Source organism: Piliocolobus tephrosceles, chromosome 21 (assembly GCF_002776525.5).
Source record: "Piliocolobus tephrosceles isolate RC106 chromosome 21, ASM277652v3, whole genome shotgun sequence".
Taxonomy (NCBI): Eukaryota; Metazoa; Chordata; class Mammalia; order Primates; family Cercopithecidae; genus Piliocolobus; species Piliocolobus tephrosceles.
The window spans coordinates 26,513,248-26,538,733 of NC_045454.1; the positions used below are offsets into that span (position 1 = coordinate 26,513,248).

Here is a 25,486-nt window from a genome sequence, read left to right on the forward strand (position 1 = left end):
CCCTAACCGACCAGTATTTCTCTCTCATATCTCTCTCTGGCCCGTATCCCAGTGCCTAGAACACAGTAGGTCCTCTGTAAATACGTGTTTAACAAGTGAGTGGAATAACATCTACCCCTGAGACTAATCCTTTTCCCATTGTATCCATCCCCTTTCCCCAGCCACCTTGCTACTACCCCTGTGAGTGACAAGAGAGTTGTTAATACCCAGATTTTTCAAATGAGGAAATTAGAAAACAGCAATTGAAGATCTTTGTCTGGGATCATCTTTTCTGAAGGGGATGGATGTGAGGAATCCCAGCCACCTGACCACTAGGGGACCTTTACAAAGCATGGGGATTTTATCAAGGTCTAGCTTTTCATGCAGGTGAAATTAATCTTAAATTTATCCGTAACTCATGCCAGAATGATCACAGTACCTAGCATTTGTGGCGCACTTCACAAAATGTGCATAGAATTTCCCTATTTAGAGCACTTAATTGTCATAATTTTACAGATACTATCAATGAGCTAAGAACAGTTAAAGTGTTCAAGATTGGCTTAAGCCTATAATGCCAGCACTTTGGGAGGCAGAGGCAGGAGGATCCTTTGAGCCCAGGAGTTCAAGACCAGACTGGGCAACATAGCAAGACCCCATCTCTATAACAAATTTAAAACCTAACTGATGGTATGCACCTGTGGTCCCAGCTACTCAGGAGGCTGAAGCGAAAGCATTGCTTAAGCCCAGGAGTTCAAGGTTTCAGAGGGCTATGATGGTGCCACAGCACTCTAGCCTGGGTGATAGAGTGAGACATTGTCTCAAAAAAAAAAAAAAAAAATTGTTCAAGATCACCATGCAGCCAGTAAGTAATATAGCTAGGGTTCAAATTTAAGCCATTACACCCCAAATTTTATATTATTTGTACTATACTAATTTGTCAATTATCTATGGCTGTTTGAGAAGTCAACAATATTTTGATGGAAATATCTTAAAAATGCTTCCTACTCATAGTTTCATTTTTTATAAGAGCTTAATCGAGATATAATTCACATACTATAAAAGTCACTCTTCTAAAGTGCACGATTTAGTGTTTTTTAGCATATTCACCAAGTAGGATGACCACCATAACTATGTAATTTTTGACACTTTTATCACCTCAAAAAGAAACCTCATACTCATTAGCTGTCACTGTTCATTCTCTCCTCCCCCTGGTCCCTGGCAAGCACTAATCCACTTGTGTCTCTGTGGATTTGACTATTCCAGACATTTCATGTAAATGGAATTCTATCATATGCAGCCTTTTGTAAATGGCTTCTCTCACTGTTCTCTAGGTTCATCCATATTGTACCACATCTCAGGTTCCTTTTTATAGTAGAATAATATTCCATTCTTTGGCGGTACCACATTCTGTTCATTCATTCACACATGATTTTTTGAAATAAATTTCGAGCCAACAGGGAAAAATTGGAAGACTTAATACAAAATCCAGGTGTCCAGTACACCTAGAAAACTCAGAAAATTTAATGTCACCTTCCTCTTGGCGATGATGTGCAGTTACTGAGATCTCACAGCGCCCCCTCCCATCAGAGCAGCAAGTTGTGCAGCACCGCCCCCGTCCCCCACCCCAGCCCTGATAGCTCCAACTCTCCTCTCACCACTGTGGTGTCTTGTGTGGCCCTGGTGGGTTTGAGGTCCATCATGGATGTGGTGTGGGTAGATGTTAGAATCCCTAACTCAACCTTCTGCATTCCAGTCTTCTCTCCCTCATGGGTTTACTTCCTGGCCTTCTGACTACAACCCCTTAACTCACCTTTGATATTCATAATAACAGACAGTCAGGACTGACGATGATTCCATTCAAGTCATCTGCTCCCACCCAAGGACATAGTCTCACACCCTGAAAGAAACATGGTAAACTGACAAATCTCTATACTATTTGGCAGATGTCTTTGCTTGTAACATTTCAGTGGGCCCTCCTTATTCCAGAATGGCAGCATGTATTATCCAAGCTTGTTTTGAGACCAAAATAAAACAACAAAACAAATCAAAAACAAGCTCTGCACACCGTGGGTTGAGCACGCGCTTCAGACCCTCTCAAATCTGTGTCAGAGCTCTGCGTTCACAGTAGCCCCTGCTACCAGAGACTTCATCATCCTTTGTTCTTTTCCTTTTCTTCTAGAGGAAGAATTCAGATTATCCTCTGATAATTTGGACGTAAAAGACTCCCTTGCATTTAATGACTTAAAACAAAAAAAGACTTTCTACCAGTAAAGGGAAAGAATAGATCCCAATGCTCTAAGTGCCTTATACAATTACTGTAATACGAAGAGCATTAGTATTTCCGTGGACTTTACCTTACTGAACCGCATGTCTGCAAACATTTAAAGAAGCATAGTTCACACATGCATGTGCACACACACGCACACACATCGCCATTCACACACTAAGTATGCAGCATAGAGATTGACTCAGCTTGAAAAAGCACAGGACTCAGAGGACCATTAGTACTGCGGGACCCTACTGGGCTTTTTGTTTTGTTTTGTGCGAGAAAGAGTCTCCCTCTGTCACCCAGGCTGGAGTGCAATGGTGCCATCTCGGCTCACTGCAACCTCCTCCTCCCAGGTTTGAGCGATTCTCCTGCCTCAGCCTCCCAAGCAGTTGGAACTACAGGCACGCACCACCATGCGCAGCTAATTTTTGTATTTTTAGTAGAGACAGGGTTTCACCATGTTGGCCAGGCTGGTCTTGAACTCCTGACCTCAGGTGATCTCCCCGCCTCAGCCTCTCAAAGTGCTGGGATTACAGGCTTGTACCATGCCAATTTTGTGTTTTTTAGTAGAGATGGGGTTTTGCCATATTGGCCAGGCTGGTTTTGAACTGCTGACTTCAGATGATCTGCTTCCCAAATGGCTGGAATTACAGGTGTGAGCCACCACACCCTGCCCAGTACAGGGTTTTTTATACATGGAGTTTGACAACGTCTTGCCAAAGTCTGACAAACCTGCAAAAATATGTTTTACTCCTCCTAGTAAATATAAGCGAGTAGGAAAAGATGTGATTTTTTTCCCAGAGGTAGAGGTTTTATTGCGTAAAACACTGGATAAAACTGGGCTGCTTCAAAGACATTTTATTCTAACAGCAGAAAGAAAACAGTCATTGCTGAAAAAACAACTTTTAATACTTTCTATACCAGAATAAAGTTCTGTCAACTGATGTATTATAATAATAAATAATGACCAAGAATAAACTTTAAATACAAAGTTTTCTACTTGTTACAAGCATAGCAACAAAATCCTCTACTCCTATTGATCTCAGATTTCCTCCAAGATAGATTTTTTTTTTCTTTGCGTAGGAATGTAGACAGTATTATGACCAGCATCACAGACTACAGAAGTTACAGGGAAAAAACTTGACATGTTTAGATATGAGAACCTGATGACATTCAGAAACTGACGCTGCATCACTGTGGCTGTCACTTGTTTGTATTACAAGTTACAAATGTTCTGGAAAGAAGGCCTGTGTCAGAGGGGGAAGGACAGTAGCACTGGACAAAATGGAATCAACACACACGCCACAAAGAAGAGGGGATGTTCCCAGTGTCACAAACAGAATTATTGCCTGTCGCATCTGAGGATGCTGAAAAGACACAAAAAAATACTGAAAGAGCTCCCAAAGTGCTAGAAATGGAATGTGGCTCTCATTTTTCCCCCACTTTTTTTTTTCCTCTTTTTTTTTTCTTTTTTCTTTTTTTTTTTTCATCTTTTTTTTTTTTTTTCTTTTTTTCTTTTTCTTTGCTAAGATACCAAAGGCAGAGCAAACACAGAAAGCAAGGGACTGGCACAGTCACCAAACACAGTAGTGCAGTTAAAATCCTAAAGCTTACTACAGTCGGAAAGTTTTCAATAACATTTCAGTTCTTTCTCTAGGATCATAGAAACAGTTGCATTAAGTTTATCAACTCGATTTAAGTAAGGCAGTGAGAACTATACTAGAAAAACAAGAAAGCAGCTTGCTCTATGCCAGATGGGTCCAAGTTGCACAGCGACCTCATTTACACTGAAACCTCGGTTAGATGACACCCTTTTGACAGCATATGCAAACCGGATTCCTTATTAGCCTGAGATTCTTTCTGGTCTCAGGATAGCACTAAGAATTTTATTTACATTGATTGCAGTTTAGTATTTTTGTAAACTGCTGTAGGCAGAGCTGAAGTTTTTAAGGCCCTGGGGTTTAATCTGTGCTCCCAGCCTGCAAGGAAATATTGACTTTTTTTTTTTAAGTCTGAATGATTTTGTTTTAGAAGAAGTTAATACTTTCATACTTCTCTACCACCACAAGCAACAGCACCAAATTCATGTCACTCAAAGGAAGTATGTTAAAAGGCTCAACTTTACACCGTGCTAGCAGATTCAAGAATAAACCTTTAACTAGTCTTCTTAAATCATTTTTTAATGAGTTAAGTGTTTCATTATTGACACTCAAAATCTCCTCCTGTGTGGTGCAGAACTTGATAAATTTGGAGTATCCAATCAGTAGAAAATCTAAAATCTACAAAAATATAGAACACATTTGTTTTACAAAAACAGACATTTTAACTCAAACAGTTTTCGTCATTAGAGATAGAGAGCAGGATGTTTAGATTCATATTTTAATACAAGCTATTTCATAAGAGCTTGCCGGAGAAGAAAATCTTGCTTCATGTCTGTGACACTTATAAAAACCAACACATGAAAAAAAATCTGATAATAAGGACTGGAGCAGCCTTCATTCAAGTAAAATTTTAAAAATCATAATAAAAAAACTTTCTATTATTACCTAAATTTTAATTGTTCACCAGCATCTTCTATGGATGGGGTTAGCTAGTTTTTCTAACAACATTTTATATAATTACCCTACATTTTTTTAAATAGCAACTTCCTTCTTCATCCAAAAATTTTTTTAAAAAAAGAGAGAAAGACCACCAAGAACAAAACGTTTCCCTCAATACTGCAATTTGATCTAAAAAAAAAAAAGAATTACTCATCAAACCTGCAATGGACATTTGTCTGCAGACACTTCCTGATCATTGATTTCATTTGGCTGTGTATTTTGTAAAAATGCACATTTAAGATTTCAATCCTCCTCAGTGCCGGTCAGCCCTGGCGCTGGCTGCGGGCCGTCTAAGGTTTCTCCAAGAGTGCAGTTACAACACCACGTGAATTGATTTTCTCTGCAGTGACCGCTCCAGTCTGACTGGCACCGCAGCTGCCTCCCGACACATCTCATTAGGGTCCTAAGCAAATGACAGCAGCTGGTGTCAGATTATAGAGGTGTTTTCAACAACGAAAACACAGCCCCTCCATCTTCAACGCAACACTAAATCATTTAGATGGTATCGTTTTTCGGTTAAGAGCATTATTTTTGGACAAAGACGACTTTCGAGTTGGAAGGGCCCCCCGCTCTCTCCCGCTCAGAGGGCACCAAGAATTTTTGAAATCGCTTTTCTCCCACCTGCATTGTTTTGGAAGTACTTGTTGCCGGGTAACAGTTTAGCAGCCATTTTCAAGGGCTGGGGAATTATTTTTTTATATATATATAGATATCTTTTAAAATTTTTTAAATGTTCTATACACTATTAGGGGGGTTGTACATGATTTTTTCCCCTTGGAATGCAGTTAGCAAACTTTTACCAGATGCATAATGTTAAAACTGTGTAAAATACTATTGCAATATACAGGCTGGTCTGCTCAGTTGGTCTCCTCCTGGCCCTTGCCACCCTCTTCCGTGAGGTCTGCAGAGCTCCCCGCCTTGACAGCTGTAGGCTCCTCGAAATTCCCAGAAGCCTCCGAGTCGACCCTGGAGCGCTTGAACCTGCGGTCGGGATACTGGCTGTTGTCAAAAGGCATGCGATGGACGCAGAGGACATGGGTCTTCAGGTTCCCCTTCTGAGAGGCACTGTAGGGACAGTAGCGGCACTGGAAAGGCCTGTGACCTGTGGGCAGAAAGAGTGGCTGGTCAGCACTGCTGCTCACACCTTCCTGGCCCCCAGGGCTCAAAGGATCATAATCGCAATCACCAGTATGATCAATATTATTATTACTTTGTAAAAATCGACTAGCAAGGGTTAGAAAAGCAGCTGATACATCAAGCACATAAGCTAGATTTAGAAGATCTTCCCATCCCTGAATATTTTTGTTGTTGTTGTTAGAGATGAAGTCTTGTTCCTCATCTCAGGCTGGGAGTGCAGTGGTGCAATTATATCCAACTGTAGCCTCACACTCCTGGGTTCAAGCCATCTTCCCGCCTTAGCCTCCAGAGTAGCTGGGACTACAGGTACACCACAATGCCCAGCAATGTTGTTTGTTTGTTTTAGAGACAGGACCTCGCTATGTTGCCTAGGCTGGTCTCAAGCTCCTTCTTCAAGGGATCCTCCCTTTTCGACCACTTAAGTAGCTGAGATTACAGGTGCAAGCCACCACACCAGGCTCTTGCTAGAGTTTTGAACCCAGACTTTCTAGGTAATTGAAGATAAATCTCCCCATACCTGAAGTTTTTTCTATAAAGGGTTAAATAGTAAATAGTCCCAGATTTGCAGGCAAAGAGGCAAAATCCAAGATATTATGTAGGTATTTGTAGAACAAGACAGGAAACAAATATTCCTCAGCTTTTTATTGATGAAATTCAAAACTTTATTTATGGACAGTGAAATTTAAATTTTATATAAATTTCATGTGGGATGAACAACTATTATTCTCATTTGAGATTTTTCCCCAAACGTTAAGAACATGGAAAAACCATTCCTAGCTCACAGGCTATATAAAAACAAACAATTGCTGGGCAAGGTGGCTCACACCTGGAATCCCAACACTTTGGGAGGCTGAGGCAAGTCAGTTGTTTGAGCCCAGGAGTTTGAGGTCAGCCTGGGCAACATGGTGAGACTGTCTGTACAAAAAAATTTGAAAATCAGCCAGGGACATGCCTGTAGTCCCAGTTATTCAGGAGGCTTAGGTGGAAGGATCACTCAAGCCCGGGTATTTGAGGTGGCAGTAAGCTGTGATGGTGCCAGTGCACTACAGCCTGGACAACAAGCAAGACCCTGTCACAAACGCAAAGAACAAACAAACAAACAAAAAACCAGACAATAGTTAGATTTGGCTCAAGAGCTACACTTTGCTGATCCCAATTCTGTGCAAAGACCATAAATCCTTCCATCTGGGGGTCTGACTCAGGCCTCAGGGCAAAGCCAGTTCACGTTCTTATCCTCCCATTGATTCTTCATTGTTGAGCAAACCAAGAATGGCAAGGGAGCGTGTGTTTGGGGGTGGGGTAGGTGAGGGGGTGCCACCCAGTTCTTGCTCTTAGGCAGAGTTGGAAGGGCTGAGCTGGGGGCCTTTGTAGAGTCTGAGGGTCTCAGGGGCAGCAGCGGAAGTTGTCGGGACCAGGAGCAAGATGAACAGGTAACCAAGGCCAGCATGAGTTTTAAAGAAGGTAGATTTTGAATAGTGACTCTTGAAATAAAACCTTCCTAGAAAGACTCTAATTTGGAACAGGAGGTGGATTCTTGTGGAAGTTCACCTAATCCTCCAAGCGTGACATCTCTACCCTGATGTGCTGCAGCCATGTACAGACTCTGCCATCTTGAGGAACTGGTAAAACATCTGGCTGGGGAAGTTATTCTGAAGCAATGATATCTCCCCTGCTTCCGGGAAGCTGTTGATGACACACTTTCATGGAAGTTCTCGTGTGCTGTTTCACCCAGCACCCAGAGAGGTCAGGGCCCAGAGCTGGGTTTCATTTGCTCAAAAAAATAAGTAAATAAACAGAGGTCCCCATCATTGGCTCCAGAAAACGAACAAACACATATTCAGCACTTTTTCTAAAGCAGTAATGGCAGTCCTGTGTCTGTTTAGCAAAACGGTCTTGTTCCTGAGAGACAGGAAGCCAACGCAACGTTGGAAGCAGAAGCTCACTTTCCCACTGAATTGCACCCAGTGCTAAATTCTTGCTACTTGTTGGGTTTCTGGAGTTCACTGCCTCCTTGTTCCCTCATGACCAACTGGTGTCCAGGACTAATCCATTCTACCTGTTGAATCTTTTCCTTTGCAATGCCGACTTCAGAACCAGGTCCAGTCTGTACCAATTCTTGTCTAGACTATGAACATGGCAGCCCGCGTTGGCCTTCATACTTCCAGTTTCCCATCTCCAGCCTGTCCTCCCCAGGGACAGCAGAGAGAGTGCCTAAAGCAGAGGCTCAACCTGTGATTTCTTTGCCCCAGATCTTTGATAGCCACTGGCCTCCAAAGGAATAAGAAGGACTTTCATGGCTCAATCCTAAAACACCCTTCCATTCCACACTACAGCACAACCCCTTTTGCCCACACCAAACCAAATATCATCATGGTCTCTGCACATAGACGTCACTGTGCAGTGTCTCCATACCCTTGCTTGTCTACCCTCTCTCTGAAATGCCACTTCATTCTCTGCAGGCTCAAACCCACTTCTCTATTCAGGCTCTGATCAGCGGGATGCCTGCTTTATGGGCCTGAATGTATGTACTGGTCCTCCCAAAAGGCTGTGAATTCCTGGAGCAAGAACCATCACCATCTCAGTGTTATGAATGCCAAGCCCAGTACCTGGCACAAAGCAGGTAGGCATGAACTATTTATTATCTTCTTGTATCACCTTGCCTTTTTTCTAAGGAATTATACATTTTTGGATTTTCTTTTCTTTTCTTTTCTTTTTTTTTTTTTTAGATGGAGTCTCGCTCTGTCGCCCAGGCTGGAGTGCAGTGCAGTGCGCATGATCTCAGCTTACTGCAACCTCTGTCTCCTGGGTTCAAGCGATTCTTCCTCCTTAGACTCCCTGAGTAGCTGGGATTACAGGCATGCGCCACCACGCTCAGCTAATTTTTGTATTTTTAGTAGAGATGGGGTTTCTACATGTTGGCCAAGCTGGTCTCAAACTCCTGACTTCCGGTGATCCGCCCACTTTGGCCTCCCAAAGTGCTGGGATTACAGAAGTGAGCCACCATGCCCGGCCAGAAACTACACATTTTTGGATAGTGCTTCTGCTTCTTCTGTTTCTACTACTGTCCCTGACACAAGGCTGAATTTGATCAACCTTCTCACTTCAAGAAGACAACTTGCAAATCTACAGACTTTGGAGTTAAAAACAAAATAAAGTACAAGAACAGTGACTTGCTGTTGGCCCTTCCTGACAGCTGCCCACAGGAGGAAGAGCACAGCCAGCACCAGGGGCCGGTATTATGATTGCCAAGTAAGAGAAGGAGTCCCCAGAGTGACTGCCCATATACTGTCTTGCCCCCCTTTTCACCGTAAGGGCTTAGTCACCTAGGGAAGGCCCTGGGTTGGGAGGGGAAGGACAACTGGAGTTTCTAATGCAAATTTACGATTGTACAAAAAACTGTAAATGGTCCCTGTTTTTCATGACCTAGGAGTTAGGGCATAGACTGAAGGATGGAATTAGGATGCCATTCAGAGACAATGGGATGAGCAAAGCCACGCCCATTCTCCCTACCATAATGGTGAATCTAACAGGGCTAAGCTGGGCATCAGTGGGTTCCAAGTAGATCCTCCTGGCCAAGCAGCTTAGTCCCCAAGATTCAGCCATCCAATTTTTCAAGTTATCATCCCTGTGGACCCGAAGCTATGCCCAGGACTCACTGAGAGAGGGTTTGAGCTACTCTGAAATGGACACTATTGAGCAAGAAAAAGGCGGGCCCGATTTGTAGCTGGAGGCCTAGAAGCCAACTGAAGGTCATCCCAAACAACACAGAGAAGGAGCAAGACACCAGGAAACCTGAGAAATGTTTCGAGGCTCTGGCCAAAGCTTCTCTGAAATGGACTGTATTTTTCTGTTTCTACCAAGGGCAGCTCTGTGGCAGCTTGTGGACAAAGGCTGGCCACTGTCCTAATTACCATGGCTCAGATAAAACTAGGGCTAAGTCATTCATTTATTCATTATATGGCAATAATTTATTGATGGAGAATGTCACTATGGTTTGACAAGTCTTTGGAGTAAAGAACTCCAAATCATAAGTAAAAATAAAAAATAAAACCAAAACCCTTGGTACCATGATCCAAAGAGGCCAGCAGAACTATGAAACAAAGTGGCCAAACCTCAGTATTGTTTATAAATCTGCCTCGGTTTACCAGGATGACATTGGTTCTTCCATTCTTCAGTTGTCTTTGTTCATCAGCAAAACTATCTATTGTATTTTCTTTTCTGTTTTTGTTTGTTTCTTTCTTTATTTCGAGACGGAATTTCACACTTTGCCCAGGTTGGAGTGCAGTGGCACGATCTCCACTCACTGCAAGCTCTGCCTCCTGCATTCTCGCCATTCTTCTGCCTCAGCCTCCCAAGTAGCTGGGACTACAGGCACCCACCACCATGCCCAGCTAATTTTTTGTATTTTTTTTTTAGTAGAGACCGGGTTTCACCATGTTAGCCAGGGTGGTCTCGATCTCCTGACCTTGTGATCCACCTGCCTCGACCTCCCAAAGTGCTGGGATTACAGGTGTGAGCCACCGCACCCAGTCAACTGTCTATTGTATTTTCTATTGTTACATTACCAAGTAATAATTTCACATATGAATCCTATGCTACATGGAAGCTGCCCTCCCTACAAATGATACTGCCACAGGAGTGATGCAATGTGCCTCTTGGCAAACTAAAATGTGAACCTCAGATATCACCTTTATTTGCAATGAAAGCCTTTTTGATTTGGCCAACTTGGTATAAAAGCACTTAGTACATTTTTTCCACCAATTGATTTTAAAATATTAATCATGATTTTGTCCTATAGTTATATTTTGAGTCTCTGTTTCTTGGGAATAGTCAAAATGTATAATAATAATTCTGGCAGATTTGGATATTCACTGGTCAAAACATTAGTATTGAATTGGTTTCATTTTCACTTAGGTGAGATGGAAATCTATATGTAAATCCATCTAAAGCCATGCATGTATCCATTTGTAGAAAGAAGTCTATACAATGCTAGAATCATAATAAATCCTGATCTTGCAATGTATCTAGTAAGTAGAAGCTTTGTAGACAATACTGGTAGTACTGAAAGACCTTGAAGGCTTGTATTCCACAGTTTTTCACGTACATTTTTGCATGTTTATCCTCATATTTGAGCTTTGGGGAGTTTTGCCAAGGGATGATATCAGCTCCATTGTACAGATGCGAGAGCTGAGATACAGTGGCTTTAAAAGGTTTGGCTTTAAAACAAATATCCAGTTGATATAAAGTACTGAGTCCCCCTCATTCTCTAAACAAAGACCATGATTAAAATGTGTTTTTATAGGCTCACACACACATACACAGACACACACAATGTGTTGGTTTATACACAATTTACAATCCATTTTATTCCATATCCATCATATTGTTTATAGACACACACACACGCACATCTTTCTGAGCTGTTCGCTGAACGACTCCCCTGAGACTGATGTGGAAGAAAGTTCTATGAAGAAATGAAAGGCCCACCCTTGGGGAAGCTGACTGGGAGAAGCTATGATAGGCCCAGAAGAAGCCATTATATTTTCCCAAGAATCAAATATAACTGAAAGCCTGATCTTTTGATGATGAGAACATTTATTCCCAAACAGAAAGCTGTTGCTATGCACAGTACTGTTGGACATGACACATTTCTGAGTCCAAGTAAATCTGGATAAAAAGTTCCAAATGTCTCTCCACCATTTGTCCCTGTGAAGCCCCTGATGACAATAAGATTGGGATCTGTTGGCTTTGGGTCAGAGAACATAAGCAATGGCTCCAGAAAAAAAAAAAAAAAAAAAAAAAGTGCTGAGCTCTGCTGAATACATCCCTGTGGATTTCACATATTTCTGACAGCAGAGACCCTCCTGAAGGCAGCAGCAGCAGCAAGAGGGACCCATGGAACAATGCTGCGAGACATTCCTGCTGAGGGGGCTGTGGGTTTGGAGGAAGTCAGATCTCTCTAGACGGAGGTAGGTCATCTCATCCCCAGAGGAGAAGCCGCTGCAGTCCCGGAGGTGACTGGGCAGCCCCTCAGTGGCCTGCACACTCCATGTATCCCTTTCTTTTTCTTTTTTTTTTTGAGACGTACTCTCACTCTTGTTGCCCACGCTGGAGTGCAATGGCGCGATCTTGGCTCACTGCAACCTCCACCTCCCGGGTTTAAGTGATTCTCCTGCCTCAGTCTCCCAAGTAGCTGGGATTACAGGTGCCTGCTACCATGCCCCGGTAATTTTTGTATTTTTAGTAGAGGTGGGGTTTCACCATGTTGGTCAGGCTAGTCTCGAACTCCTGACCTCAGGTGATCCGCCCACCTCAGTCTCCCAAAGTGCTGGGATTACAGGCATGAACCACTGTGCCTGGCCTGTCTATCTCATTTGAATGGAACAAAAGGCCAGCCATGTTGCCTGTGCCATCTTAGTTGACTGGACCTAGACTTGGGGATTCCTAGAGGTGTAAGGAAGATGTTAATGTCCATCAATGTTGAAGATGCAGAATAAGTATTAAGACAGACTTGGGTCAAGCAGGCTTCCATCGTGGTAGAACTGAAGAGAATAAGAACACCCACTCCTGCCAGCTCCCCGTTGGAGAGAGCATCAAGGCGATGGCCTCTCCCAAGTTGAACCTGCTAAGAAGCACCACACTCCAGGATGGCCTTTGGTCAAATAAGAAGACCCAGGGCTCTCTTGTTCTGGTACCTTTGCTTTACTTTCAGAGCCCTCCTTCTCCCCAGTGGACCAAGAAGCTTGGGTTCCTACCACTGCTTCCCTCCTCTGTAAGGCTGCTAAGCTACTAGCACCCTGAACTTCAGTCTCCTCTCTCTGACCTTAGGCAACCATTGGAACTCAAGGTTTCCATTTCCACACCTTGATAATGATGCAATAATACTGACATCTATATCACAGGAGTGCTGTGAGCATCAGATGATGGCATGTGACACATTGGTAAATGACGAAGAACTCCAAGATGTCGGCTGCTTTCATTGGCATGGCTGCTGTTTCCATTGTTGTCATCATGCTGTTTATCTAAGCTGGTTCAGGGGAAGCTCTGCCTGGTTCTTCATCGAAAGTACCGACTCAACAGGTGTCTCCTGTGCCACTGTCCTGTGCTTCCTGCTGCAGGTAGCACCATGAAAGCTAAGGGACTGTCTCTCCTTGGGGCATAGGCATTTGAATGGGGGCTCTGGGAAACCGGAGGACCTTCAAAGCCCAAAGGAACAAGTTGGTAACAGTTGCATTGCACTGGGAGGACGTTCAGCAGACATGAGATAGAATTTGATGTAGATGAGGCCTCTTGCCAGAAGGAACTCCCCATTTAGAGGGCAGGGCTAAGTTGGCTGGGGGCCAGGTCCCAAACAGCACTGGAAGGCAGTGTGGGCTGTGATACGGTATAGGTAATGGAGAGCTCCTGTAACCCCTGACAGGAGGAACCTGAGCCTCTGAGCATCCCCGCTCCTCATCTCCCTTAAAGCCCCCATAGCTTGCTGTACTCTGGTCACAGGGGACTTCTCTCTGTTCTCCAAATGTGTCATGCTCTTTCCTGCCCCAGGACCTTTGCTCCATCCTCCTTGATCGTCTCTTTGATCTGGACTCTGCCTGCCCCTACTTCATCCAATTCCTGCAACCTTATCCTCTAGGCTCCCGTGCAGCTGCCTCTGCCTGGGGAGGGCCTCCCGGATGATCCCAGACCTGCCATCATGGCTGTGACACACATCCCAGCACACGCCTCTTCCTCAGCCCGACTGCTAGCGGGAGCTGAACAAATAAAACAACCACGGCTGTCTTCCCCACCAGGCAGACTGTCTGCTCCACGGGGGCAAGGACTGAGCTTTTATTTTGGGGTTGTTTGGGTTTTTTGATGATTATTGTTACTCACCACCCAGCACGGTGCTTGGCACATCACAGATCTCTGCCAAGCATTTTTTTTCCAGCAAAGGAACAGATGAATGAAATAGGTTGCCAGGAGATAGGAAAGAGAGACAGTGCTACTGCAGTCCGAGGGGCATACCTGAGCCCAGGCACAGCAGCAGGAAGCCTGGGTCAGTGCAGCGTCCTAGGAGCAGGTCAACGAGGTACAAGGGAAGCTCAGTGGGGAGAGTGAACAGGGGCCAGACACACAGGACCCACTGGGAAGCTTGGCCCTCATTCCGTGGGAGAAGAGAATTGGGAAGACTTTTCCAGCACTGCCGCCACACCAGTTCCCAGAATGTTCCCAATCCCCATCTATCTGTATCCTGAGCTCGGAGCCCTGGTGGTGTGACCAGACGGGGGCCCCCCCAACCGCCCGCCCCACCTCACTCCCCTCTCTCTACCTCTCACTTTGAGGCCATCAACATTTCCCATCACTGCCATGCGAAAAGTAAGTACATCATACGTTAATTTGTATTGTCACTGCGCCGTGGAGCCGTGGTAAAGAGCACATTCATTTTTAATCCACTATGAATAATATATAAATATGTATACAGTGCGGAGGGTCAAGAGGAGTAAGGAGAAAGCAAGTCGTACATTGTTTATAACAAAAGTGGGGAAACGAGATATTTTTCTTACTTGCTAGGATGGAAATATCTGCACTTTCCCCGCACCTAAGGGGGAGTAGAAAATGCCTGCCCTTGGGAGGACTATCCATTTATTACAGCTCCACACTTGCGGGCAGCTGGCTTTGCGAAAGAGAGGGGGCTGCGTCTATGGGGCTTCCAGAATTTCCAAACTGATGGCTTCTCCCCAGCTGTGGGGCATAGGATAAGAGAGTGGGGAGAGGGGAGGTGACCACCCTGTGGTGTTTAGTCCTGGGGTGGTGACAGGGCCCATTGGTGAGCATGTTCTGGTGTACACTCATCAAAGTGCATCAGCACGAGTGGCCTCACTTGGTTCTCACGACTGTCAGTAGGGAGAGATGGCAGAGGGATGTCTTCCCACCTTAGAGACATGAAATTCCCGATCCAGGGAGATTAAATGATCATCCGAAGTCACATGTGTGGAGCTTACCGCTTACTGATCAGGATTTCAACTTCATGTCTTCTCTAAAAGAATGCTCATCTCTGCACCTGCTCCTGCCACGGACTGCAACCTGCTTGCTGGAAGAGTCTCTACAAAAAGGGGTCAGGAGTCAAAGATGCTCCAGAGGTGGTCCATGAACCCCCTGAAGGAGTGTGTACCGTGTGTATGTGTGTGTCTCTGTGTGTGTTGGTGTGTGTTTGTGTGTGTGTGTGTGTGTCTGTGTGTTTGTGTGTCTGTGTGTGTGTCTGTGTTTGTGTGTGTTTGTGTGTGTATCTGTGTTTGTGTTTGTATGTACGTGTTTGTGTGTGTCTGTGTGTGTGTGTTTGTCTGTGTCTGTGTGTGTTTGTGTGTGTGTGATATCGCACATGCACCACATGTCACTCCCCTTACAGGCACAGAAGCCCATCAAAGCTGGGCATTGAGCGCATGGAACATCATTTTCAGAGGATGGGATCACAAAATGTCTCTACGGCAGAAGGGCGTCCTGCATCCACGTTTGACAGTGCCACACCTAGAAGGGAGCAGGTGATCAAGCGGAGAGAAGCAGCCTGAGCATCAGTTCCCACACATGGGGCTGTAACGTTCGGGAACAGCCACCGCCAACTGGCACCCAGAGGGGCTCCCTATAACACACTTCTCCCAGAGCTGCACAACCAGCGCCCCCTGAACTCCTTGAAATTAGAGGGACATTTAGGCAATGCCTGCAGCTAGGTAAGAAACTGGCTCCCCCTATAGGTCAATTGGATACATTAAAAATTCAGGGCCACGGGTGGCTCAGGCCTGAAATTCCAGAACTTTAGGAGGCCAAGGCAGGAGGATTACTGGAGGCCAGGAATTCGAGACCAGCTTGGACAACATAATAAGCCCTCATCCCTACAAAAATTTAAAAATGAGCCAGGTATGGTGGCACGTATCTGTAATCCCAGCTACTTGGGAGCCTGAGGCAGCAGGGTCACTTGAGCCCAGGAGTTGGAGATTGCAGTGAGCAGTTGGAGTGCCAGTACACTGCAGCCTGGGCAACAGAGCAAGGCCCTGAGAAAGAAAAGAAAAGAAAGAAAGAAAGAAAGAAAGAAAGAAAGAAAGAAAGAAAGAAAGAAAGAAAGAAAGAAAGGAGGGAGAAAGGGGGGGGAGGGAGGAAGGAAGGAAGGAAGGAAGGGAAAGAAAGAAAGAAAAGAAAGAAAGAAAGAAAGAAAGAAAGAAAGAAAGAAAGAAAGAAAGAAAGAAAGAAAGAAAGAAAGAAAGGAAGGAAGGAAGGAAGGAAGGAAGGGGAGGAGAGGAAAGGGGAGGGGAGGGGAGGGAAAGAAAGATGGAGGGAGAAGGAGAGAGGGAGAAGGAGGGAGGGAGGGGAGTGGAGGGTAAGGAGGGAGAAAGGGGGGAGAGACAGAGAAAGAAGGAAAGAAAGAAAAAGAAAGAGAGAAAGAAAGAAGAAAGAGGAAGGGAGGAAGAAAGGAGGGCAGGAAGGAGGGAGGGAGGAAGGAAGGAAGGAGAGAAAGAAAGAGTAAGGGAGACAGGGAGGGAGAGGAAGGGAGGGAAAGAGAAAGAAAGGTAGATGGAAAGGAAGGAAGGAGAAAGAAAGAAAGAGAGAGAGAAAAAGAGAAAGAGTAGAAAGAAATAAGAAAGAAATGGAAGAAGGAGAGGAGAGAAGAGAGAAAAAGAAATTCAACTCCCCAGAGTGGGCCCCGCCACCTGGGGGAAATCCACTGGGTATGGTGGTACAACAGGTTCATGAGCGGGTCAGGACTGCAGGGTGCTGGGCTTGTCTTCACTTGGGGGCCCTGAAGCCCCTCACCATCACCTACTGCTTCCTTTGAATATTTGCTGCTTTGACCCTGAGGCTGCAAAATGGGAGGATGCCAGCCCAGGACCCTAGCAATCCTGCCTTCAGCTTCAAGAGGCTCAGCAGCTCAGTAGGACAATGACAGGGTAAAAATGTACATAAAGAATCATTAGACCCACAGAGACAGCTGTTTTCTCAGTTGCACATATACTTTAAAAAATTTCCTAATTCCAAATAGGCAAGAATGGTTCCAATCAGGTATGTAATTTATGTTTTCAGTTTAAAAAAATATTCATCCATCTCATCAAAGATGCTAAAACACTTTGGAATATCCTTAGTACAAATAAATTTAGGTTTCAAATTTCCTGTGATTTGGGTTTTAATTTAGAAGGCTACCCAAAAAAAAAAATGTACTTATTTTACAAGTGCATTTTGATCTATGTGGTAATGGATTGAAGACATCTGTGTGAACTCAAGCTTAACTTCGTATTTATAATATAGATGTGTGTATATACAGGAGTTAGTACACAAGCTTATATTTCCTTATTCTGTCAGCTGAGAGGGTCTAGAAGCAGTGACATTGGTTTCTAATACCACTCTCAAAAAAGGGAACCAGGGCTCCTTGGAGAAATGGCTGATTCTAGGACTGGGATAGGAAATATACAAAAATAATCCTGGGGCATTTAGTGCTGCAAAGTAAGAAAGTACTAAAGAAAAAATATCCCACATATTGATGGTGGAGTGGAGGGTGTCAGATTAGCACAGAGTTTGCTGAAGGAGCCCCCATACCCAAAGCTAGAACCGTTTGAGTAACAAAGTAAACAACGTAGTATCAGATTATGACCCAGAGTCTAAAATAAATATCCACAAGTCATACTGGCATAAATGATCGCATCAATAAGTACAGGGAGAAGGACTGACAAATGCCTTGTGCATTCCAAATAATTTTGTAGCTATTTCTTGCTCAAGGAGATGGAGCATATCTCCCTACTCCTTAAGAGTGGACTGTGCCAAGTGACTTCCTTCCAAAGAGTACAGTATGGAAAGGGATGGGAGAGTAACTTCTGTGGAGAAACCCAACAAACATGACCCCAGCCAGCAGATCAAGGTCATGCTGATAGCATGTGCCCTTGATTTGATATGATGAGAATGGTAATTTACCTCTGTGGTCTTCCTTCCCTAAATCCATAACTCCAGTCTACACACAAGAAATTGCAACTGAGGGATGTTCTGCAAAATACTTCTGGAAACTGTCAAGATCAACAGAAACAAGAGAAGTAAGAAACTGTTGCAACCAGGAAGGTGGAAGGAGACAGGACACCTAACATAATATGGTATCCTGGAGCAGAACAGGATATTGGGTAAAAACTAAAAAACTAAGAATACAATATGGACTTTATTTAACAATAATGTGTTAATATTTCTTCATTAATTGCGACAAACATACCCTACCAATGTAAGATGTTAATAATAGTGAAAAATGGCCGTGAAATCTATGGGAGTTCTCTGTATTATCTATGCAACCTTTTTTTTTTTTTTTTTTTTTTTTGAGACTGAGTCTTGCTCCGGAGTACAGTGGCACGGTCTCAGCTCGTTGCAGCCTCCACCTCCCAGATTCAAGCAATTCTCCAGACTCAGCCTCCTGCATAGCTGGGACTACAGGCGCTCGCCAATGGGTCCAACTAATTTTTGTATTTTTAGTAGAGATGGCGTTTCACCATGTTGGCCAGGCTGGTCTTGTACTCTTGACCTCAGGTGATCCGCCTGCCACGGCCTCCCACAGTGCTGGGATTACAGGCGTGAGCCACCGCACCCGGCCTCTATGCAATATTTTAATAAATCTAAATCCATACTAAAATTAAAAGTTTATTTTGAAAGTTCTTTAAAAATGGATTTGATTGATTTTCTGTGAACAGGAAGAAACCAACACCCCACATCAAGAGATGCTTCCAAAGTCACAGAATCAAACAGCTAATACTTAACTTTGGTTGACATAAAAACTTCAGAAGGGCGTATGGCACACCCACAGTCTGCTGGGTCTGCAACCCAAGGATGAGGGAAGGCAGCACAGCAGATTTTGAGAAATCACCACTGTCCTGCTAGCATGCAGCATTTTTCTTTATTCAAGCCCAGTGATGAAGACTGTAGATTCTCAAGCCAGACACCAGGGCTCAAACATATCTGCCTCTTATGGATTGTGTGTGCTCTTGGGCCAGCCAGTTAACCTTTCTAAGTCTCAGTTTTCTCATCTGTAAAATGGGTGCAATAATAATAATAGCTCCTTGATAGGATTGCTGTGAGGATTCAATGAGATAAGGCCTGATGTTTAGCACAAAGTGCAGCACATAGAGTTAAATGAATGTTTGCTAGAAAAGGCTGTAAGTATTCAAATACTTCATCTATTACATGCTCATTGCGTGGTAACCTTGAACTTCAGATGGGGGATGTGCATTTTGATTCTTCTGCCAATGCTGAAGTCAGGGGTTGGGTTCCCATTTGTCGGATGATACAGTGTGGCTCTGTGTCCTCACCCAAATCTCAACTTGAACTGTGATCCCCAGGTGTTGAGGTGGAGGGTCCTGGTGAGAGGAGATTGGATCATGGGGACCACTTCCTCCATGCTGTTCTCTTGATAGTGAGGGAGTTCTCACGGGAGCTGATGGTTTTAAAAGCAGCAGTTCCCCCTTGCTCTCTCTCTCACCTGCACCATGTAAGACATGCCTGGCTTCCCCTTTACCTTATGCCATTATTGTAAGTTTCCTGAGGCCTCCCCAGCCATGCAGAACTATGAGTCAATTAGACCTCTTTTGTTTGTAAATTACCCTGTCTCAGATCCTATCTTTGTAGCAGTTTGAGAATGAACTAACACAGAATCTGTCCAGAGCCACAAAGCCAGAGAAAGGCAGAACCTGGTCCTGCAGCTGGAGCTCAACCTGCACTGTGTCTTGCTGTCTCCCTGCAGCTCGAGACCCAAGTGCAGTTAGGATAAGAGCTTAGACGATGCCAGATTTCAGCAGGACATCAGCAGAGAGAAGCCTCTAGCTAGGGGTGCAGAGTCTCCCATGCCTCCCAGCTCAGCCCCACCAGGTGCTAGCCTCAGGGTTACCCTTCCTGGGGCCTGGCCTCTAGGTGGCTCCCTTCCTCGGCAACTTCATCCCCCCTCTGCTGTGCATGCCCTACAGACTTTGCCTTATATCCTGTTTATTTGCTTACCCAGGCTCCTATGATGAGTGGAGCCACCAGCCTGCCTGGGTGGTCAGGCAAGCCGGCCTGCCCTGCCGGTGTGCACTCAACAGCAACTATTGATCGGGGACCTTAAATCATTGCCCGGATTTTATGAAAGCATTTATGTTTATCATTAAATAACCTTCAAAGGGTCGATGAACTTACATTCCGTTTTTGAAGATTTTTCGACGTGTAATATAATAATACTCTAATGATACCCAGAGTTTGTCTCTGGGTGAGTGCATTTAGTCTTTAAAGAAATGCCGGGAGAAACCAAAGAGAAGGCGCTGGCCTGGACGTGCCAGGGGGGAGCCGGGAGTGGAGGGGCTGGCGGCCCACCTCACTCCTCCAGAAATTCCTCTCTCTCTCCAACATTGCGGGGCTTGGGAGAGAGGTGCTTATTAAACCGGCTCCAAAGGTGATTTTAAATGGAACCAAGCTGATCACTTTTCAGGTTAACAGCCTTAGCAAAAAAAAAAAAAAAACCCCAAAAACTAGTGAATCAGAGTTGGATATTATTGCTAAAGCAAAGCTAGAGTTGTGTATTTTAAGTTTTTAACCAATTAATTTTTAAATATTAAGTGAAGTTATTAGGGTGATACTCAGAGATGGCAAAAATAAGAATGAGTTTAAAATTAGCAGACGCAGCACCTATGATTCACACATTTAATATCCCTCGCTTCCCTCCTTAGGAACACTGGGCTAAACACAGTTATCTGAAATCCCTGTTGGCAATAAGATGGGCTGTAAGGATGCACAGAATTTAGCAGAGGTGGTGACAGCCAGCCCTATCCCTGTAAACCCTCTTCTGGGTACCAAGTCCACTGGGTCAACAGTCCACCTCAGACCAACAGTGAGACTTCTCCAGGCTGAAGAAAGCCACACCATCCATACCAAGTCAAGTCTCCAAATCCTGTCTATACATGTGCCTACCCCTCCTCTATAGGCATCCGTGGTTCCCTATTTCTCGCTGCAGTATCTCACCTCCTTAACCTGGCTTTCCAAATTGCAATCCCTTCTTACCTACTATACACTGCCATTCCTACTAGAAATTCACCCATCTCCAGCCCCCACATCTTCTTCCGTTGAGACCCACCAAAGCCCCAACTCCTCCTGGAAGCCGTTCTCAGGACCCAGCCTGCAGAGCTCCACTTATCTGTGGCACCACAAAGTTAGGCATTTAATTATGTTCTATCAGGCACTGCTTGCTAATGGCTTCCTGTGATGTGGGCTTGGTGGGGCTATTCCTTCCTCTAGGAGGCTGGAAACTGCTGCCCTCTAGCGGGCTCTACACACAGTAGGGACTGAATAAGGAACCAGACGTTGTTTACTGAAGGACCTCTTTCCGGGGATTCAGCCCACAGGAGTCCCCACCTTGCTATGTACACCCTGCTCAGAGCCTGGCACTTGGCTTCCTTCCTCCGTGCAGGCCACCCCTCCTAACAGGTGACCCTGGAGCACCCTCCCCTGCACACCCTCCCTACCTGGGCTGTGCCTCATACCTGGAATGCCCCACCATGCCTTGCTGTTTTCCTCAGCAGGAAAATCTCAGTGTTCTGTGCTCCAGGGGTCCCCTTAGTAACCCCAATCTTAGTTATTAATCCTACGCTCTTCCTCCCATTCTCCACGTGGGTGGAGGGTGTTGAACGGCTTCTCAGGTGCAACTTGACTCACTGGGTAGCTCTGCATTTTCCTCTTTCCTGCATTGAAGCTCTGAATCCCAATCACAGCTCCGAGAACCACGCCCTCCCCTCCCCCACTCTTTCCCTTCACCTTATCACTTTCTGTGGGGGACTGGGATGGCACCGCCCACCCGACTGTGAGCTCCAAAAGCCCACAGGCCTCTGCACCATAGATTCCATCACTGCTGTAGACATAAATGCATTCACCCTCCTAGTGGTTACAAGCTGCAGGCCCACATATTTTCCCCCAACACTATTTCTTTAAAAAAAAAAATGTCATTCATTGCCAATGTTACATTTAAAAAAATATTTCACATTAAAACATGGATTTCCAGTTTCTCTTGTAAAGTCAGGAGGTCTGGCAAGATCTTCCTGGAGGCAGCCGCTGGGGAGCTGGGTCCCACTTATTCCCTCTGCCTGGCACCCGTTTACTTCCCAGGCATCACCAGCCAGGCGCCTGTGGGCCCTGGACTTTCCAATCTCCACTTTGTACCACTCTCATCTAAACAGTCAGTATGGCACCTTCTTTGGGGTTGGAGCAGGGAGACTGGGTGAGGCTTTGTGTGTTTTTTTCACCCAGCAGATGAGTTGCATTCTTGTACACACCCAGTGAAATAAACAAGTGGGTGGTCTCTGCGGGATCAATAGCTTCCTGTTTTCCATTGTGTCGCTTAAAATGAACACATCAGCCCTTAATTGTAGTTTCTGTTTTATTGTACAATTTAAATGTGGGAGGGGGGCCAATATTGGAACTTGGCTTGTGCCAAGGGTGTGCTGTGCTCTCTATGGCACCAGGAAAGCCACAAGGGGAGGGGCCGACCTATGAAAGCACCAGCATGAAGCGCCTTAAGTGTATCGATATCCAATCCACTGAAAGCTGGCATCCAAGGTTATCTGTGGATAATTCACTACCTGCACACATCTTTCATAAAAACATTAGTGCATTTCCTATGGGGGGGCCCATATGGGTTGCAGAGCAGCTCACCAAAAACAGTGTCGCGGGAGCAGTCACATTCCATCACAATTCAGTGAGGTTGTATTGTATTAATGTGAGTTTATGTGTGAGAAAGAATCACACATCTCTCTTCCCATAAAGGAATCAGACACCCGCAATCCATACCCACAGTATATATCCATATAGATGGGCACACTGGATATATTTAAAATAGCTACTTTTTATCATGCCCAATTCCACAAATTGGTACTGTGAACAATAGAAAATTACAAAGTAAAAAGGAAAGATGGAAGCATAAACTTTTCAATGCTCAGCCCTCGTCCTGGAGCCCCACTAATGTCGTCACTTGGCAGAAATAAATAAATAAATAAAATAAAGCACAGAAGAGAGGTGTCTTTCTTTTATTATGAAGTCACAAAGGAAATGAGCCTCCTTTCTTCTCTTCTTTCCCCCCACTATAAAAGGCTCTCTCTAAAATCAAAGGTGTCAGACTTTGCATATCCTCTTGCTGGCATAATCCAGAATATGGCTGAGGAATGACAGATGTCCGCACCCAGCTGCAATGAAGCATGCGAAAGTTTCTGTCTAATCCACTTATTTCTCTGTAGTCACGTAAACCAAAACAAATGGGCAGGGCTTTACATCAGGGGGAGAGGGAAAAAACCTCACAGCGTCAGGACTGTATTGCATAATGCAGTCTACACGCCATCTTGGTATCATCCTTCCTTCAGCAGGGATAAGGGCACCTTGTGGTGTGATCCAGTGTGGACCCAAGAGGGTCAACTCATGTATCCCTTTGTCCCGTGTGAGATGAGGTTTCCCAAGGGAGAGAGAAGTTTGGAATGAGTGGGGGGTGTCCGAAGCATGGAGAGGCATAGGGACAAGCAACCATGTGCAAGCACACACTACTAGCACCTCCACACTGCACACGTATACACACACACACACACACACACACTCCCAGCTTTTGGAGCTGCTAAACTAAGATGATCAGTTTAATCACCAGGCACCATCGTTTTCAACTACTTGAATAAATCCAGAGGAATTATAAACGGAGCCCGTGTGTAATTAAAGTGAGGGTTGTTAGACTCTTCATTTAATAAAACACTTCAAAAGAAAAGCCCTTATAGGTTTAGCAATGCCACTGGGAGCAGGAGGGTAAGTGAGCGCTGTGGGCGTGCGAGCAGGCGGCCCTGCCTCTTCCTAGCATGCAGCGTGGCCACCTTCTGAACCCTCTCCCCTTTAAATCTTGTGAGGAGCCAGCCAGGAGCCGGAGTCTTGGGGCTCTGTCACCGCCAGCAGTTGCAACAGCTGCGAAGCACTCTTTCAGTGCAAGTCGCGAGAAAAGACGTGACGGATTTCGCCCATGGCAGAACGGCGTTCCGTTTCTGGCCCTTCAGGCAAAAACAGTAAAGGCAAAGAGGAAAATTTGAGATTTCCCCCCTTAAACTTCCCACAACAACCTCAGCAAAACCACATGACTTGCCTTCTACAATCTCCCTGGTGTGTTCGCTGCCTCTTTGGCAAAGAATCAGAATTACTGTTATATAAATTCCATCTGATGCCAGAGCGACCATCTGTGAGTAAAACTGCTTCACCTACGTCTGCCTGCAAAGCCACTCTCCCAGAGACAAGGGAGAAGGGGAAAAAAATTTGATTAATTTGCAGAATGCTTGTGATTTGCTCATATATTATTATAACTGCTCATCAGCACATGATGAATTCCCAGCCCTCGGTGCAGGCACCCGTTTGGTTTCAGCAGTTTCTTGCGTCGGCACCTGACAGACTGCAGGGTTTCTAATGACTTTCAGATGCTTACAAACAGTAATTCTATCTTCAGAATCAAAAAGAAAAATCCGTAGGAAGAAAAGAGGAGCAAGTTCGTCTATTTCATTTCCTTCCTGTATATCCACATGATTTAACTCTTAAGGGCAGCCTCGGATCCGAGAGGGGGCCTCCTAGGCCCGGCGGTGACCGCCTGCAGAGACAAAGACCCCCGGTCGGTCTCTGGAGGGGAGGTGGAGGCCCGGGCAGAGGCTGCAGGCAGGGGTGATGCTAGGCATCGCCGCCCGGGTGCCCACCACTGCCACAGGGTGGCCCTTTCTCTCCCTCTGTGCTTCCTAATCCCTTCCATTTGTCCACTTTTAATACCCCAATAACCTCTCGCATTCTCTGCAAACACATCTGCCTCATAACTGCAGTTGGATGTCTGGTTTTCCCCCTTCCCCATTTTTTTTTTTTCTTTGCTTTTAAAACTCTGATTATGCCTTCTGAAGCCCTGCCTCTGTGCTTGATTGCCTGTTTTAGATTAGAGATTTTAGCAAGGAGACAAAGACTTCAGAATGCACATCAGTCCCACATATGAGGGCCCACAGAAGGAAAAGCGATAAAACGCAATGCACCATCTGTCCACAAACAATAACCTGCATGTTGGGAGCCTCGCAAATTATTTAGCATACAACCTTCCCAAATTACGGAGCCTTGAAACGGAGAGGAGTCCGGGCGTGAGACCCCCTTTGATGTCCTTTGGTATTCCCACCCCCTCGCCCTCAGCCCGAATTTGATTGTTAACAGTTGAGGAATGTCTCGGTGACAAGTCGATTTTTATTATCCGGATCTTCCTATTCCATTTGGCCTGGGATCCTAGCCGGGGCGGGCTTGTCCCCTGGCCGCAGATCTCTGGAGACGACCGCCCTGATGCAAAGTCTGTCTCCTTTTTTCACGTGCATGTAGGGTGGGGGCCAGCGGAGGTGGTCTCCTGAGCAGACCTCACGGTTAATACAGAAAGATCCTGCTCAATTCTGCCGGCTCAGCCAGCTGGTCAGCGGGCTGGTTTGCTTTTGAAAGATCTTGGAGATTTTGCTGGGAG

General features: G+C 45.1%; 1 protein-coding gene across 3 annotated transcripts in view; it reads right to left on the bottom strand.

The window, feature by feature from the left end:
• Window positions 1-3,091: 3,091 nt before the first annotated feature.
• ZNF536 (zinc finger protein 536) overlaps window positions 3,092-25,486 on the bottom strand; it is a 488,284-nt gene continuing 465,889 nt past the window's right edge. For all 3 annotated transcript variants that reach the window (XM_031934852.1, XM_031934851.1, XM_023229080.2), the window contains exon 6: window positions 3,092-5,950. In XM_031934852.1, coding sequence (XP_031790712.1) covers window positions 5,706-5,950 — 245 coding nt within the window. In that variant the 3' untranslated portion in view covers window positions 3,092-5,705. The remainder of the gene's footprint in view (window positions 5,951-25,486) is intronic.